The sequence below is a fragment of the Hippoglossus stenolepis genome, chromosome 19, assembly GCF_022539355.2.
Source record: "Hippoglossus stenolepis isolate QCI-W04-F060 chromosome 19, HSTE1.2, whole genome shotgun sequence".
In the NCBI taxonomy this organism is placed as follows: Eukaryota; Metazoa; Chordata; class Actinopteri; order Pleuronectiformes; family Pleuronectidae; genus Hippoglossus; species Hippoglossus stenolepis.
In genome coordinates this window covers 6,997,404-7,015,800 of record NC_061501.1, presented here as the reverse complement: position 1 = coordinate 7,015,800, position 18,397 = coordinate 6,997,404, and the positions used below count along the sequence as shown (strand labels likewise).

Sequence of the window (18,397 nt, the reverse complement as noted above, 5' to 3'; positions counted from 1 at the left end):
CAAACAATTACTGATAATCAGCGAATGGCAGCCTTTCCTCCTCTAGTCCCATCAGCCACCCTGCTAATGCAAACACAAGTATGGGAGCTCAGTTGGTGCGGGGTGGGATGGGGGGGGGGTTTATACACTCGGGCACATTTTCTGCTGACAACCCATCATTCACGTGTCACAAACCTTTGGGACTCCATGCATTACACCAACCGCCGCGCCCTCCACAGGAGCCAGGGGCCGGGCCAACCGATCGATGGCGGTGATCAGAGAAGGAAATTACACTCATAACTTATTCAATGGTTCGCAGGTACAACAACGACGTGAAGCACATAAAGATCCTGACCAAGGAGTGCTGCTTCTACATCGCAGAGAACAAGAAGTTCAGGAGCATATTAGTGAGTTTTTTTCCTTCCTGTTTTCTGTTTTTTTTTTTCAAATTCCACCACTGCAGTTCATAAATAAATCATCGGGCTCACTTAATGAAGTGTCAAAACCTGAATTTTATTTTAGCTGTGTGCACAAAAATAGCCATGATTAGAGATGTGTTTATACTGGCCTGAGGGCTCGAGCATTACAGATAAGTCCACCGCATATTGGAAACGTTCGCCAGTCTTATTTATGCCAGGACTGTATTTTCTGTATCTCAGATTGGCTAGAAAACATGTTTTCGAGGATAATATTTGATGACCAATGTGTGTCAATACAGGGTCTTTATAACACGGTAGTTTGAAATGTATTTGTTAGGGTCAGAAAACCTTTTCAAAAGCTCTGTCAATGTTATAAATTAACTAAAACCTGTAGTAAGCTTTCATTAAATCTTGTAATGTGCTGCATGATTGTTTTTACATCGTAATACCTGCAGCAACAGGTGCTTTGGCCTAATAAGTAATCAGTTTTGAAGAAAGAGCTAAAAAAAAACATTCATAAACATGCATTTCTGTATTTCTGTATTCAGGATAAATGTGACATCTGTTAAACACAAATTCCAATAACTGCCTGTGTGTGTGTGTGTGTCCAGGAGCTGATCGAATACTACAAACACCACTCCCTGAGAGAAGGTTTCAGGAGTCTGGACACCACGCTGCAGTTTCCTTTCCAGGAAGCGGAGAACGCTGCTGTGCACCGCATCAACCGGTCGGGTGGCAACAGTGAGTAGACCTGAAGTGTTTTTAAAAATAGAAACAATCCACCGCCCCAGACACCTTTTATCCAGGAAGGGTTCTAAATGTGATAGTGCAACAGTCGGCAATGTAAGAGACATTGATAAAGGATTAAAAGCAGTTTGGAGCAACAAAAAAAAACCTTTTAATAAAAGCTTAAAGTGATACATTGGCTTAGTTTACCAGAAAATGTCAGTGGGTTCCCATTTCTATCCATAACAATCTTTATTTTCCTCATTTGTCTAAATTTGAGAAAAATGTGAAAAATGCCCCAAACCAAGTAGCGTTACGTTTTATAGAGAAAAGCTTCACATTAAAGAAGCTAGCAACAACAATTTTTTTTGCATTTCTGCTTAAATATTTAAGTGGTTATTGGTAAAGTCCTATTGATTGATTACTTATTGGTTATTTGCTCTACCCAGGACATCCCAGGCCTCAGACCTCTAACGCATCAGCTGATCAATAACGCTCCTCTCAACCTCTAACCTGTTCTGTCCCCATGCTCTCTTCACTCCAGACGCTGCCTCCTCTGTTTTCTTACCCGTCCCGACTCTCTCTCCGCCGCGATTCTCTAGGGAGCGCCTTCACAGCCATAAAGGAGCTGCCTCCATATCTGTTGTTAAGAACGGTTCAGGCTCCTCAGATATTAATTGTTTCAGACGCGCCTGTCAAACGGAGGTTGGAGGAATCCACTAAGCGTGTGATTACATTTGATAACTCTCTGTGGACGCTGCTGACTGAGGATCTGATTGATCCGAGTTTCAGGGGAGCGACATTATCTGGTGGAACCTTCAACGAGTCAAGACAATTTGTAATCTGACTTGTATATCGTACCTGGAGGATTGTACCGCAAATTCAAATTCATTATTATGTGATTCGTTAATCTAACGTGATAAATATTAAAATGGTGAGGTTTAATTTTATTTAAATCGAAATACATTTAGTATGAGGATTAAGCTGCCAAGTGTTTTATTAGTCTGTTATTTAACTTTTTATAATTGACACTAAATTACAACTTTATTCCTGTAACAATATGTGAGTGTAATTAATAATGTTAAAAACAAAAGCTCAGAAACAGAATTCCATCAGTTGTCAGCTCATCTTACTACAAACATCCTTTTACACTTTCGAGAAACATTTTCAGCGACAATGCTGCACACAAAGTTGTTGGAGAACTTTGTTGTGGTGTTTTTTTTTTACCCTGTGTAAGAACGAGACGTACAAACCTGAAGACGAGCAGCTGTTGCCACCAACACTTTGGGAGCAGCACAACTTTTTGCGAGTCTTTGTAGCTGCGGTGCACCGATGGTTATTTATCCGTGCAGCTGTTGCTCCTTCTTTCCTCTGCAGTTTTTGTATTTCGCTCCTGCAGCTCACCTGGTTTCTCTCAGCATTCAGCTGTTGGACATGATGTTCCCCGGGACTGAAACGCCGCGTCCAGTGACGTGGCAGTGAACAGGTGTGGGATGTGTAACTTTGAAATGAGACTTTAAAAGAGATGAGAGACGATGGAGCAACAGATCAAACTGCAGAATATTGTCAAACTGGGCAGTTTGTGATGAAAGCTTGAATCTACTTTGTATTAAATCGCTCTCCTCCGTTGTTTTAGTGGCTCTGCTGATAATGTCGCGTGGGAACGGCTTTAAAAAAAACAAACACATTCTCAAACATTTGATTGTCTACCACCTGCCAGAGTGAAGCAGAGAGTGCTGTTCGCCACATACGCTGAATGTTTCAAGTAACGCCAGGAGAAAAAAGAAGGTATTAAAGCCGGTGTGGGAGCCGAGCAAAGCAGCGCTGCCCATCAGTCGCTTAATGGAAAGTCTTTGAGTTACAACAATCAGTGGGAAAATGGGGTTTCGTTTGAACCTTGTGTGCCACTGTGTGTAAGAGAAGAAAAGAAAGGAAAAAAAAGGTCCTGGCTTGCTGACAATCACATTCCTGGTGGGAGAGGAGCGAACAGATTGTACAGAGATGTGTGCTTGTTGTAGAGGAGGCCCGTTGTTCAAACTCTGCCTCACAACACGAGGCGACGCGGCTCCCGTCCAAATCGGTTTTGTTCCGGTGCGTTCCGCTGTCCTGTGGGCAGCCTCCTCCCGCTGTGCAGACTTGGTTTTCTCTCTTTCTGTTTTCGAAAAAAAAAAGACTGTTTTGTTTTGATTTGCGTGCTCCTCGAGCACTGCTGGAAGACTGCTAATGAATGTTTAGGCTTTTGTTGTGTGTTCTGCGGAAGGTGAAAGCTGTTTAGACGGATCGTGTTTAACCGATCAGCTACAATAACCCCAAATATAAATGACTATGTGTCCGTGGTAGCAGCCCCACCTAAAAACATGTGTCATTTAACAATGGGTGTGTACGTGCGCGCGTACTCCTCCTGTATCACCAGCTCACATTGTGTATTCTGGTGAGGTTCACAAATCAGATTTAGCAAAAATGAAGCATGTAAAATGCAGCTGGTGTTTTGGTGGCTGTTTGAAGTGGAGGGCGATCCCTCTTCATATTGCTCATACCTAGACACCATTAGGGGTTGCTGAGCTGTCTCTCAGTGCGCTGATTAGAATTCATTTTAAAAACCGCTGGAGCCCCGCTCCCCCGTACAGCATATCAATAACCCCGGCCTGTTAACTTGCCAGCAGCATTGTTGGGAGCGGCACATTTTTCACAAAGTTCGGGCATTTATCTGCCTTTGTGGGGATTAGATTTTCTATTCCCGCTGGCTGAAATATAGGCTCCTGTGCAGGGGCGGGTTCAGGAACTTGTGAATGGGCTGCTGGACTGAGAATGGGTTAAAACTCTCATTTAAAGTGCTGTTTGTTGGCTGTAATAAACTGTACTTTATTAATAATTCCATAGGCTTTAACCCCACACATTACTTACTTTGCTGTAGGTAATTTTTCTGTTTTCCCCTCTGTTCGTGTGTTTATTGGTTGTTTTGTTTGTGGGCGATATTACACAAAATAACTGAAAGGATTTCTATGCAGTAGCAGTCAGGAGAGAATTTTGGTCTGGATCCAGGACTTGTTTTGCACTTTGAGAGATTTCCTTTAATAATTCATGGATCTTAATGAAATACAAATGAGACATTTTTATGGGACTGATATTATTAGTGTCTGCAATTTGATGCAGATCCAAATAAAAAATTGGAATAAGAATAAAAATTTGGACGGAGTGAATTTAAATGAGATTTCATAAGGGGGACTGTTGATCCTTGGCAGAGGAATGGGCTCTCTGAGTGCCAGTCTACTTAGGATATTTTATTCTTAATGGTGAATACAGATAGGAAATGTTTAGAAAAGCATGCAGTCAACGGTCCATGCATTCTGCCATCGGGTCGCCCCTTGTCTTTTTGGGGTCATTTTTGTAGTTGATTGATTGATTTGAAAGACTTTCTTGCATTTGCCTATTTAGTTGATTTTTCTCCATCGTCCAGATAGACACTGTACAGTCGAGCATTTTAATTCTAGTTGAACTTTTCTGGCACCTATTACGCCGTCTACTTATATCGAATACTGTAAAGTCTGTTTGTACTCCAGCATCAGCATCGTCCCACGACTGAACTCGTGCCATATTGGCCACGTTGACGTTCCAAAATAACGTAATGGAGTCTAATTTATCCATTAAGGCTGAGGTACTGATACTGTCAGGGTTAGAGGTTCCGCTCACGGGAGCAAGGCACCAACTCTGCTGACTCCCAGACATTGCTGGGATCGATGCTTGTAGCTTTTGCCAGTAGAAATACTGGAAGGTGGATAAAAATACAAATTCAGTCGTTGACTTGATGGTGGGGTTATTTCTCGAGCCGTCTGTGTAACCCTAAAGGCTCGGCTACTGTTTCAAGTAGAGAAATGTGCCGCGTTGACACCGTGACTATCAGTCGTGGCTGCATTACAGCTGGATGATTGTCTTTGTGAATATGCAAACAGACGTTTATTCCCTCTGCAGTAATTGTGAGCACACTGCATGTTCCCACCAATTAAATACACAAGTGAAGATGTCGCCCCCCATTAATGATGGAGACATCCTGTTGGCAAATTGGAAACAATGTGTGTCGTCGCTGCATGTTTCAGCTGAATCATAGTGCTGGTGTGGATTTGTTCAGCAGCCCTCCACGGTGATCTTTTCTTTAAAGATTTGGATATGGAAATTAGACAAATGTTGTGATATATAACCCACTCCATGCCTGCAAGTGTAATTTTATGCCTCTACACCAGCCATTTGGCATTATGTTTTGGGGTTGTCCTTCTGTCCCATTGTGAACAGGATATCTCAAGAATGACTTGAGAGAAATAGGTCAAATGTGGTACATACGTTCCCTTAGACTCAAGGATAAACTGATTAGATAATGGTGGTCGAAGGTCAAAGGTCAGGGTCACTCTGACCTTTTTAAATCATGTTGTTGGTCTTAAGAATGCAGCTTCTCAGGAACACCTTGGGGATTTCTCTGAAGTTGGAACAAATGTTCACTTGGACTCAAAGAAGAACTGATCCGATTTTGGTTGTAGAAGGTCAAAGGTCACAGTGATCTCATGCTCTTGTGAATGCGACAACGTCATCAGGAACCCCCCCACAGGGATTTTTTCTTTTTATTACTGTTGCCTCAAAAAATAATTTTGGCCTTGTGAACACGTACAATAATCCTTTCACATTTGGCACAAATGTTACTACTCTCAGATTACCTAATGCAATTTTCATTGGTCAAAGGTCAAGATCACACTGGCCTCTTGAACAGGATTTCTCAAGGCTGCCTTTCTTTCTTTCCTTTTCAATTCTGGACCAGTCATTTCGATTAGCTGATCAGATTTGACTCAAAGGTCACTAATGTGGAAAAAAAGTCTGGAAAAAAAAAATGATGTACTGAAACAACACTGGTTGGAGGAGGCAGTATAACAGCTTGAAGACCAACAGATAATACAAGTTAGACTCTAAGAACAACTGCTTTAAGGTTGAATTTCCAGTATTGACAAACAGTTTTGTTGATTTCAAATCACAGTGTTAACATCGGGCTGATCGGTGTAAATACAGAATAATTAAGCGCTGAACATCAGTGGAGGAGCTGCTACCAGATCTCCTCCTGTGCCTGCCGTCACTTATTCTTTATCAAACTGCGACTCTGTTCTTTTTTTCCTCTTAAAAAAAACAAAAAGATGCGAACTGGGATTTTCTTTAAACCTGTTTATTTTCTCTCTCTTGATTTTCTCTCCTGCCACCCACAACCATCCCCGGCCTCCCCCCACTCTCGCACCCCTCCGCCCCCTGCCTGGCCTGCCCTGCCCCGCCATAGCCCCATTGCTCTGCGGCCTCTCTTTTGTAACTCCTGCCGGCTACAGCTTTGTGCCTCCTTCCTCTGCTCCCTTCTGGTCAGGTACAGGTATCGCTTCTCTCTCTCTCTCTGCCTGCTCGCTGTCACTGTATTTCTTTCCCTCCTCGCTTTCATGTGGAAGGCTGCTTGGCATGCTGGCTGCAGCCCAGTGCTCTCACATCATCGCCTGAATCTCTGCCTTTACATCTGCCATCGAGCTTCCCATTACACCATCTCACCTCTTGCATAGTGACATACTGTACATGTCGTCACGTGTGGAGAGTAGGGACTGTATTTTATTCATGCATGTACTGTATGTGAGTTTGTGCATGTACATTGTTTTCATGTTGGTGCCAGTCTAAAGATGTTTTCAGAGACATTTGTGAGTTCGGTGTGTGTCCTCTTGTCTGTGTGTGTCTGTCCGTCACAGTAAACATGGACGTACACATAGAGCTGCTCTATAGTAGATATTCTGTCCCCACAGGCAGCTTCTAGAGGTCTGACATTTCATTTCCACCCGTGAGCTTAGCGCAGGCCGAGTCACCTGCAGGAAGACGAATGCCAGCAGGGCGGCACGGAGCAGTGGTGACCAGCTAACCTGCACCACATCTGTCACTTATACCACTGTCTCCTCGACAGGATGTCCAGTCACACACACACACAGCAGTCAGAGCAGTAGCTATTTTAAAGCTATACGACTACAAGACCCTGTAGCATCGGGGATATTCTTCTTTTTCATCTTAAACAAGAGAATGAACCAATGAGGTTGAGTCTGAAAACTCACACAAGAAAAATAATTTCCTTTTACATCATTTCTATTGTTTTAGACCAGGTAAATGTAATGTAGATACGTAGAGAAATTGTTTTACGTTCATGCAATTTAGAGCAAGCTAACCTTAGTTTGGTCAGTTCGCTCAGTTACATTAAAATAAATATATATCAGTTAGTGCAATCCGTTTTAAATATGTATATGAGGTGTATATCATACTCCTATTTGAGAATTTACGGAATGGGAATGACAGCAGACCAATCTCAATGAATCTTAATGTCTTCATTAAACCTTGTATCTAAATGTAAACTCATTATATATCAGCAAGATTCCATCTCCATATCTGTGTTTGTGTCCCAAAGTGCTGCTGCTAAAAGTTATCTTCATTGTCTTTTCAACACAACATTAACCCTCCTTTCTCTTTGTTCACCCACCTTCTCCCTCTCCAGTGTTCACCCCCAAAGTGATCGGTGTGGCGATCGCACGCTACGACTTCAGCTCGCGTGACACCCGGGAGCTCTCGCTGCAGGAGGGCGAGGTGGTGAAGATCTACACCAAGTCAGGAGCCAACGGCTGGTGGCGAGGCGAGGTCAACAGCAGGGTGAGTGACGGCCTTAGGACGCAAACACAACCTCCAACTCCTCCACTTTAAAAAAGTCTTTAATAGAGAATATACGTGGTTTTATGCTTCGCTTATGTGTATATAGTCGTGATCTCCTTTTGGCTGCAGGTAGCAGGACGGGACAATTTCAGATTTAGTCAGTACTTTTTTTTATTCTGTCAGGTACTCGTTTTTCCACATACCCTCACTTGGAAGAGTTCGCTTGCCGCTGCGACTTAAATGCAAACATTTTCCAATCCCATACCGAGAGCGCTCTGTAATCAGGCATACAGCTCTGAGATGATCCTGGTACTGAATGCAGGGAGGTATTCTGACTCCCACTCAGAGCCTGCATGTGTGTGTGAGTGTGTCTGTGTGTGTTGCAGCCCTCGGTAATGCGTCTGAGTGTGTTTTGTGAACAGCTGCGGTAAATGAAGAGGCTTTTCTCTTTTACTGAGGCTGATGTGTGTGTTGATGCGGCTCTGGAGGAAACTAAACGCTGTGTGTAGAGGCGGTGGAGTGCTGTTTGTGTCTGTTTAGCGCCTTCGACCAGGAAAAACAACTGGCACGACTGGCTGAGAAACAGTCGGCTCAGTCTGTGTTTTTTCGATTGGGTAATACCACCGTCTCAATGGAATGAAATACCAGGTTCTTGTTGAGTGTCTGTCACTATAAGTGGTCAAATTAAAGGACATTGGTTGGGCCCTTTAAATAGTTTGATTAAACATGCTATTGTAAATCTGTGAAAAGATATTTGCCGCCAATATTTATTTAAACAGCTCTTTTTGTTGAAATGTTCAAGCTAAGTTTAAAACTTCAATAGAAATGACTGCCAAACATTTTTAACTCATTCATGTCATACTCTGTTTGAACACACAGTTAAAGGAACAGTTTCACATTTCAGAAAGAAGCTGATGCCAGCAGCTGGTTAGCTTAGCTTAGCATTTCGACTGACATTGTGCTTTATTCAATTCTTACTTCTGTCTCAGGTCCAGATTTCCTTTGGAGGTCAGGTGCCAAATTAAGTCTTTTATTATTGTTAAGTTGAGGTTTAAATAGTACAGGACAATATGGTAAAAAATTATACATATGTTTATATCAGTGATAAATAATTATATTATTACATGTTTTATTTTAAGTACGTTTATATTAAGACAAATTTTTGCATCCCCAATAAAGGTTGTAGTTTTTTTCTACTTTTCAGAGCAGAGAATGACACTTCATAACATTTTATAAATCTGAAATAAGTAATATATTGATATATGTTGAACCTTTTTTATATGGCTAGTGATGAAAATTGTCTTGATAATCATTGATATAGTTTTATTAATTATTATTTATTAATCTATATTCTTTGATTGATGTTTTTTTATGTTTTTATTGGTAATAATTATAATGTTTCTGGATTTGAATTTGACCAAGTTAAATCCTTGGAATTATTTGTTATGTCCCAAGTAAAGCATCACAACAGAAAATATGTGGTTTTATTTTTGTTTCTTAAGGAGGGGCATTCTGGTACATGTAGGAAATCACTCATTAGAAAAAAGTTAGGGGAATCTGAGGGAAAACTGGAAATGGGTTCATTATAAATTATAACTGAGTCTCAGTCAAAGCCTGTAAAACGACTCACCCCCACCTCTCTCTCTCTCTCTCTCTCTCTTCAGGTGGGCTGGTTTCCATCCACATACGTAGAGGAGAGTGAGGAGTGAAATGTCTGCCGTGGGAGGAAAAGTAAGACAGAATAAGAAGAATGTCGGCAGTGGAATGAGTGCACTGAGCACATAACAGTGACAGACAGAGTGAGCGTCTGCAACGCTGCTTGCTCCAGGTGTCACGGCTTTACTCTCCTCCGCCGCCCGCAACCATCCCAGAGGCCTCTGGGAGAGAGAGAGAGAGAGAGAAAAGGGCTGCAGCTCGCTACGGACGCGCATGGGCCCGACCGCCTCTGGTCGACTCGGCGAGGCTAAGTGACTCCATCAACTAGCAGCTTGCCTGTCAGCAGGACACAAGCCCTCGCCAGACACCCCCCATCCCTCCCCGACTTCATCCGTCCATCCATAATTCCCCCTTCACCCTCTTCGTCTCCAGCCGCAGCCCCCAGCTCCCACCTGTTTCTGCTCGCCTAGTCGGTCGTAGCAAGGACTGTGAAAAGTCAGCGTTGAAATGCAACTCTTCCATTCATGCGCTCATCCATCCATCCATCCACCCCCCATGTGGAAATAGACTGACCAGAGTTGCACTGACTGACACTATACATTCTTTCCTTTCTCTCTCTGATGGATCTCAGTCAGTTCTGACCTTGCCTGTGTGTTTATTCCATTAATGCAGGTGGTTATTGATGATTTGATGACCCAGATTCACACCACCCACACCCACACATCATCACCACACACACACACACACACACACACACACACACACACACACACACACACACACACACACACACACACACACACACACACACACACACACACACACACACACACACACACACACACACACACACACACACACACACACACACACACACACACAGGAGATTTAAGAGAGGGATGGAGTCGGATAGCGTGGCTGCACACTGCCAGTAATTGATCGCTGTTGTTCCTATTTTCCTCCTCCCACCTCCTCCATTCTTTATCTGCAGCCCGGCCTCTCATGTTTTCAGTTGTCTTGGCCGTTAGCGATCCGCCGCTCTTATCGGTGGCAGCTCTGTCAACAGGAGAACGTTCACTGAGGGTTTTATCTTAGTGGAGGCATTAGTGTCGGGGAACACAAGCCACCTGCTCCGGTAACATAAAACAGAGGAAAAGAGACGAGCCAATCTCTCTACTTCTTTTTGTCTGTTTCCTTCGCTGCTGTCTTTGCTTCTCCAGCACGACTTGAGTTTTGTTTCAGCTCCATCATGTGCAGATATGATGGATACGGAAACTGTAGGTACAACATCAGAATGTTTCTTTTCCATAGTTTCTTTTCCCCTGCAGAACACAACTTTGGCAGAAACTGAGCATCTGCAATGTTGAGAACTTCTTTTGACCAGAAAAATATAACATTTTCAAAGGTGAAGTCTCAACACTTGAACTCAAAAGAAGTGAAATCTGTTTTCAGAAACCTTTTTCCGACTTTTCCCTCTCGCCTCCCTCCTCTGTGCTTCACCCTGGTATATACATAACGCATACGTCTCCTTAATCCACAGTGAAAAGAGGCTTTTCCCACATTTGCGGGAATGAATATCTTTAAACACGCTGCACAACGCACTTATAATGTTAATACACAGCAACATATAGTCGGCGGAGGACATAGATATAGAGCAGTGATCAAATTACATCTGGAGGTGAGACTGAGCAGCTGGCACTGTGCAGCCATGGTTCTTTGTATTGTATAACAAACTACACTCCTTTGTTTCAAATATGTACATATTAAGTGTTTTATTTAATTCACGGTTGGTGATTTCTGTAAGGAGGCAGCAGTTACTCTCCAAATTTTCCACATGTCCTTTCTGTCGTCATCTGACGTCAAAGAAAAGTTTGTCTTCGGTTACATTCCCCGTTTCCCTCCTCTCGCCTCAGACTAACAGCACTTTCACACATCTCTGCATGACGTTTTTAAAAAAAAATCCTCCCTGTCTTAATGTTAAATGGGAAACTGGTCCAGACATTGTTGGAGTTTTAATATCACGTGAGGGGAGGGAGCCTCTGGAAACAGTCCTCAGGACACTGTTTCAGTTCAGAGGCGTCATCCTCCCCCCAGCAGGTCTTCGTCCTCCATCACATCTCCATCCTCCCGTTTTTATCTTCACCCCCCCCACGTCACATATTCGTCTTCCTGTCACATGTCTCCAGTGAATCTCAGTAAGAACTTTTGCATTGACTCAATGGAGCCATTATGTTTGAAAATGATTAATAACCCCCTGCCAGACCTGCCACTCCATCCCTTTATGACATGTGACAAAAATATTTTTGCTCTCAGTCAAAAGAGAAGGATCACGTTAATGTGTGTTTTTTGGAATCGTCTCACATTTCCTATTTGGTTCCATCAACAGTGTCGTTAAGTGACCACTAGATGGAGGCATCCTAAACACATCTCTTCCTCTCCGAGCAGTCACCCTGGACTTGGTGAAGTTTGGAGATGACATCATCTGATTAGGAGGTGAACAGTGTGTATGGAAGCAGAGTAGTAGATTTAGAAAACGCCTCAAAGTATCACACTAAATTCCGGTTTATCTGGATTTGAACCTGCTCATCATGTTCATCAACACTTTACTGATACTCCAGAATCAGTAGGAGCCCTTGTTTCTTAAAACCTCCCTGATCAGTCAAACACTAGATGTAGAAATGTAGATCTTCAGGAAGTCTTAGAGAGTGGTGGCGGCAAGAATGTGATCCAGCACACGTCTCTCTGCCGTCCTGGGAGAACTGGCGAGGCAGAGCAGGCTCCTCTAATCCACTCGCGCACTCCCTCCTCCGCCCAGATGAGCCCTGACAGCGGGGCCATTTACAACTGCAGGCCTTCATCCCCTCCGAGTGAGCTCCCAGATTTTTTTTTTTTCTCCCTGTGCGCAGGAGGGACGGGAGGAAGGCTCAAGGGTATCTGCGATCTAATCATTACACCATCTCCTCACCTCGACGACCCGCCTGCATCCATCTCTCTGTCAGCTCCCCCTCTCCCCATGTCACTTCCCTTCCCTCTTTCTTTCTTTACCTCCCTTTCACCGGCATCTATCTTTCATCCAATCTCCCGTCTTCTCGGTTTCTCTCTGTGTGCCGTATCCTCGTGCCGATGCTCCGTAGGCTGTAGCAGCCGACGCCATATGTTGGCGGGAGGAGAATAGATGATTCAGTATTAGGAGAGGAGGGAGAGAGAGAGAGGAGGGGGGAAGCCTCTCTATAAACAACCACAGCAAAATGAGCACTAGTTTAATTTGACCACAAATTAATAGACGGAGAGAAATGACGCCAATTAGAGGATGAATTAGGATTTGCTCACACCACTGTTATCTCCTCATGTACAGTGTGTGCACAGATCACTTCCGTATGCGGAGACACACACTGCGTACGTGAGGAGAGGCGTTTTGACAGGATTCAGGGCTGAGCAAGTCTTAGCCCAGCAGGGGTTTTGGGATACAATCTCCTGAACCAACACGTGAGGACATGTTCCGTACCCACCTGAGCAGAAACATACCAGTCACACGTGAAAGAATTAGGCTTTTTTTCCTGGGCTGAAACTCCTCCACCCTCCTGTCATGTAGTTTTACCATCAGTGTCCCCGTCTTGCCTGAGCTTTGCATCCATGCCCATGTGTTGTTGTCCCAATGAAGCCAAAGATTACTGCTGTTCCCAGTGTACATTCAGTGTAACGTCTCCATGGTACCCGACCGCTGTGGCCTAACTCTAAAAACCGTGCAATCCTGACTGTGTAGCATTACCGTGTATTGTTGCTGTATAATACTGTAAGATATGTACAGAGCGTATAATAAAGATACATATTGCTTCTTCGAATGTGTCGTTTCATGTCCTGCAAATTAAGCATCACCATTGTTTTACTTCATTCAGTCAACCGGTCTGATTGAGCTTAAATGTGATGGTTTCACAACTGTTCCTGGTCTCTGTGTTCTCACTCCCTCGTTTTCATCTGCTCACCCCAACCGGTCGAGGCAGATGGCCGCTTACATAGAGTCAGGTTCTAGAGGTTTCTTCCTTTTCCAAGTCAGGGGCCATAAAGGGGCCACTTTTTACACAGAGGGGCAACAAATATGTCCAACATCCATGAAAAATTCCGGATTTAAGGTTTAAGGTGCACATTTCTGTAATTTTTCTTTGACCAAGCCGCACACTGAAAACTTAATATATTTTGAAAATTCTTTCTTATTCAAGCACATTGTCAAATTTGATGTTTTTATTTTCTATGTGACTAGTTTATATAAAAAAAGACACTGACGAGACACGGGCACTTCAGAGGCCAATCAGTATCTAGCTGGAGCCATTGGCCCCCCCCAGCCCCGCCCCTGGATCCGCCTTTGCACTATACAAATAAAATTGGATTGAATTGAGAGTGTTAAAGAGATCAAATGTGCAAGAGGATCATCATAGATGGACGCAGAGCGATGAAGTAGAAGATGGATTACAGTTGATAAATGACATGAACCTGAGGGCTCTGCTTTAACAATCTAAGCTCATGGCACCAAATGCATTTAGGTCCAAATCTACTTTGACTAGTTTAACTGGAGAAAGTCAAGGTGCTGCAGCAGAGAACAGTGAGAAATGAGTGTTTTACAGTTACAGCAGGTAAACTTGTTCTGGTTGAGCCAAAATTAGAATTTAAAACCTGTAAATGGACTAAATATGGACACTGAAATTTATCATGAGCGCCATCTCCCCTTCCCTTTAGAAACCAGGTATGTTTGCACCTTGGAGGGTTGATGTTATAATGGAAGATTTTCATAACAGTAAAAGTGAGGAAACTTTGCTTACGCGCAGATCATCTGTTTGTGTGAGAAGCAGCGTGAACACATGTCCTGCACCTGCCTATAGGTGCATGTTACTATTTTGGCAATGAGCATTAAAATAACAGGGAATTACTGAACCACTTTCATCGAAGGTGGGGGGGAACTCATTCACTGTCCTGTCCTGTTGCGTCCATGACAAACTGCAGAAACACCATGAGTCAGAATGATGAATAGTTTTTTCCTAACCTTAAAATGTCACATTCAAACAGAAAAATGTATAAGTATGACTTATCAGACATTTTCTAAGCTGACAGCAATTTTAACAGTTCTTTTACATGTTGAATTTTTCAGTGGTTAAACTAAAGTGCTGTATCAAAAAAGTGATGCCACACTTATCTCGTAAATGCCCATAAATCAAACAGAAGAGAGTGTAACACAGGCGCTGGGCTTCGTCGTGGTCAGTCTCGTCTCTCTTCGCTCCGCTGGCTCAGAAGTGACTCTGGCTGAAATTAGGATCTGGTCCTTAAAGTATAGTAGGGCTCATTAAATGGCCGACGTGGTGTTACGGCCGTGTTTTGTTGCCGTTCCCTCCACAGGACTTAAATAACGTTTGGCTGGCAGGGGGCCGTTTCTCACCGGCTTATTGGCTACTAGGTGTGAATGAATGTGGGGATAAACGGAGGGTCTTGTTGCTTTCATCATGCTGATAATAATGAACCCAGTTAGCCGAGGTTCTAAATATAACCAGTTCGAATGAGTGGATAAAAAAGGTGAACGCTAACAGTGCTGTGGGTGTGTGAAATGAATGGTCGTACAATGTGGAAAAGCTGCAGACCATATGCTGATGCTCTGCATAGCTTCTCTCTAAAAGTGCATGTGTGTGCAGGTCTTGTGTTTGTGCCCATGTGTGGGTTTTGGTCTCCTCGGCCATCTGCTGCCCGGTTATACCTGCAGTCGCTGGAGCCAAACCGAGACTCGGACACCAAAAAGAGGATCAGTGGTGCCGGGGTTGTAGCAGCCAGTGCTGCTGGCACCGCAGGAGGCGGGAGAGAGACCCACCAGGCGGGCTTAGTCTCGGCCAGGCCGGTGTGGATCACGCCAGCCAGCGTCCAGCTGAGGCTGGACCACCGGTGTGACAGATGGCTGGTGAGAGGGTGACGTCAGGGTTCTTCATGATGCTGAGAGACCGAGAGGCCCAATTCTCAGGTCTGCTGCTGGTGTGAGAAGACGTCTGAGACCGATGGAACCAGACGCTCCTGTCATCGAGAGCAAAGATGGCAGGTACTGTAGGTTTGGGAGTTACTGTTAACAAAATAAAAACTGGTTCTATTACACTAATTCATGTATTTATGTACGATATATCGTTCAGTGTACTTGTGCGTCTAGAAAGTGCCCCATGTCCCGTATGTTTCATACATGAATCCCACCCATTTCATCATCTGATTAATCACAACAGATCAATAATAACTCAGACACCTCATTCAAATCATAAAGAATGGACATCAGCTCATTAGTTTATCAAATAGTTCTGGAAATCTCGGTCTGTATGTGACATACAGATCCAGAGAACTGTTCATCCTATCGTCTGACACGTGTATTGTTATGGGCTCAATGAAGTGCAGAGTAGAATTTGGTGCAACAACTACTGTCTCTCCAGTTCTGTTTACTGAGTCGAGCTTCACTGAACTTTGTAGAGGAACTTTTTTTTTTTACTGTTTATTCAGTTCCAGAAAGAAAGCTTCCCACAGGCCAAGCAAACAGGCAGGTTTAGAATGAGCACAGCACTACTGTAACAAATTCATGAAAACACAATTTGCAGTAAAACACAAAGATGGCTCCAAAACACTGTTCTCACATCTTTCATGGTGATGCACCATTGACAGAACCGTCCGACACAGCAATTCTGGTTGGATTGGAATAGAAGCGGCATTATTAGCTCAAATATCAGATCATTTCCGGAGTATAAAGTTGATAACAAAATCAGAAAGTAAGATGCAGAGGTTTGTACAGCATCTAATATTTTAATAAAAAGAGTACATTCTAAAGTCACTAAGTAAATAACAGGCCCTTGAAGGTACTAATATTAATGGTCTTGAAAGAGCATTTCTGACTGTTCGTGTACTTATACATCTCAAATAAACTGTGTGAAAGTGCGAAACTGAAGAATAGAGGCTACAACAGAGGACAAGAGTTATCTAAGCTGCTGCATGGAGCCTCCAGATCTTTCCACATCTGTACTTTCACTCTCCAACAAGGTTCATATTTGCTCATGTATTTGTTCCATCACTTTTTCTGTTCTTCAGAGATTTGCGCCGAGTGTGTTATCTGCACCGTCTCCACTTCCTATCCAGAGAACAAATGGCTGCACAGTTACAGCATCAACAGCACGACAGCGAAAAGGTTTTTGCAGGTAGAAATTCAGCCGGGTTTAATAGAATGCTGCAGGAAATAAGAGTCCAGTATTCGTTTGTTAATGTGACGAAGAGTTTGATGTGTAAAACCCTGAAACAAAAAGACGTGCTCAGCCGATGGAGCTGTGTCGTGCTGCAGTCGTTTGTCTACTTTCCCCCTCCGTCTTCTTTCGGAACGGCCACATCTCATCACATCTGCCATGTTTTGACTCCTTCCACTGCAACTACCACATATCCCCGCGTCTATTTCTCACTCCCGATTTTCTCTGGGTTTATTCCTGTCTTTCGGAGCCATGAGGGAGCCATCATCGTTGCCAGACGGTGTGGCTGCTGTGTGTAAATATCAAGCAGCACTCTCTCTTCCCCCCCCCCTGTTTTCCTGGAGACTACCAGCGCTGCATAAACACCGAGGTGCCGTCGACAGAACACAATCTGACAGCTCATCACCATAAACCACACACACACTTGTTTGGGCTGTTACGGGCATCTTTCTCCACCACTTGCAACTATATCATTCCGGCCTTTAGTTGTGTTATGTATTCATGCAGCGTCGATTCAGGGGAACGTGTGTCCTCCATGGCCGTGTGCGCATGTAGACATGGCTTGGCATTGTTCAGAAGCAAAGTGTGTGCAGAGTGATTGCATTTATTCCAACTGGCATCGGCGTGATATGAAGGCACACGCACACACTCATGCATACTCTAGTGCACTTTTCACAGCCGCAGCCCTCTGTTGTGTCCCTCTTCTTATCCACACAAACAAAACACAAACACATGCAGGCTGTACAGATGGAGTGCACCACACACACACACACACACACACACACACACACACACACACACACACACACACACACACACACACACACACACACACACACACACACACACACACACACACACACACACACACACACACACACACACACACACACACACAGTGGTAACAGATGGAGGCACAAACATTGCCTTTAATAATAATACTAATACTAAGAACGATAATCAGCATTAGAAAACAGTTAAAAATATATCATTTATTTTGCCAAAAGCCTCAGTCCACGTTTTATTTAGCCATTTGCAACATTTAATACGTTCTGCTCGTGCACGTCTCAGTTCTTTACGTGGCTGTCCCTCCTCACATGCCTTCAGGGTAGCCAGGTAAAGAGCCGGCAGCGAGCGCGGTGCACAGCGCAGGCTTGCATTTAAATGTAAATGCACGGAAACAAACAGTGTCCTTGAGAAACAAACAAACACAGCATCAGTAGCCTCACATGTAGCAGTTATATCCAGTCAGAGCTGTCAATACATACTCAAATTGAGATTTAAATAAACGTGGGACAGAAAGTGTGTGTGTGCGACACCTGTGATGTCAAATATTTGAATGTACTTTGAAGAAATCTGGAAACAAAATAACATAGAGAAACATTACATCGACCGACCTGTGTTGCTGCAGTTGAATGGTTACAATGGACTGACCGTAACCATGGCTGCATGACAGTCATATGTCACAAGATGATACAATACTCTTGACATTATACGAGTAAGAAATACATGATACACCATCAGTGGACACTGGTGTATAGAGATAAGTTTGTGGTGATCAATGTGATCACATATTTTATTGTGTTGTTCTATATACTTAACACAGAATGACATTTCATCCATCCATCAGACTATGGGTGACTGATATTCATGTATCATCACAAACTCATGACTTTAAAC

At 43.5% G+C, this 18,397-nt stretch overlaps 1 protein-coding gene across 1 annotated transcript in view; it reads left to right on the top strand.

The window, feature by feature from the left end:
• The window catches only part of LOC118098554 (guanine nucleotide exchange factor VAV3), an 87,299-nt gene extending 73,985 nt beyond the window's left edge, over window positions 1-13,314 (top strand). The window contains exons 24-27 of the mRNA XM_035142513.2: window positions 299-386; window positions 1,010-1,139; window positions 7,669-7,820; window positions 9,485-13,314. Of these exons, the coding sequence (XP_034998404.1) occupies window positions 299-386; window positions 1,010-1,139; window positions 7,669-7,820; window positions 9,485-9,529 (415 nt within the window). The 3' untranslated portion in view covers window positions 9,530-13,314. The remainder of the gene's footprint in view (window positions 1-298; window positions 387-1,009; window positions 1,140-7,668; window positions 7,821-9,484) is intronic.
• Window positions 13,315-18,397: the final 5,083 nt, after the last annotated feature.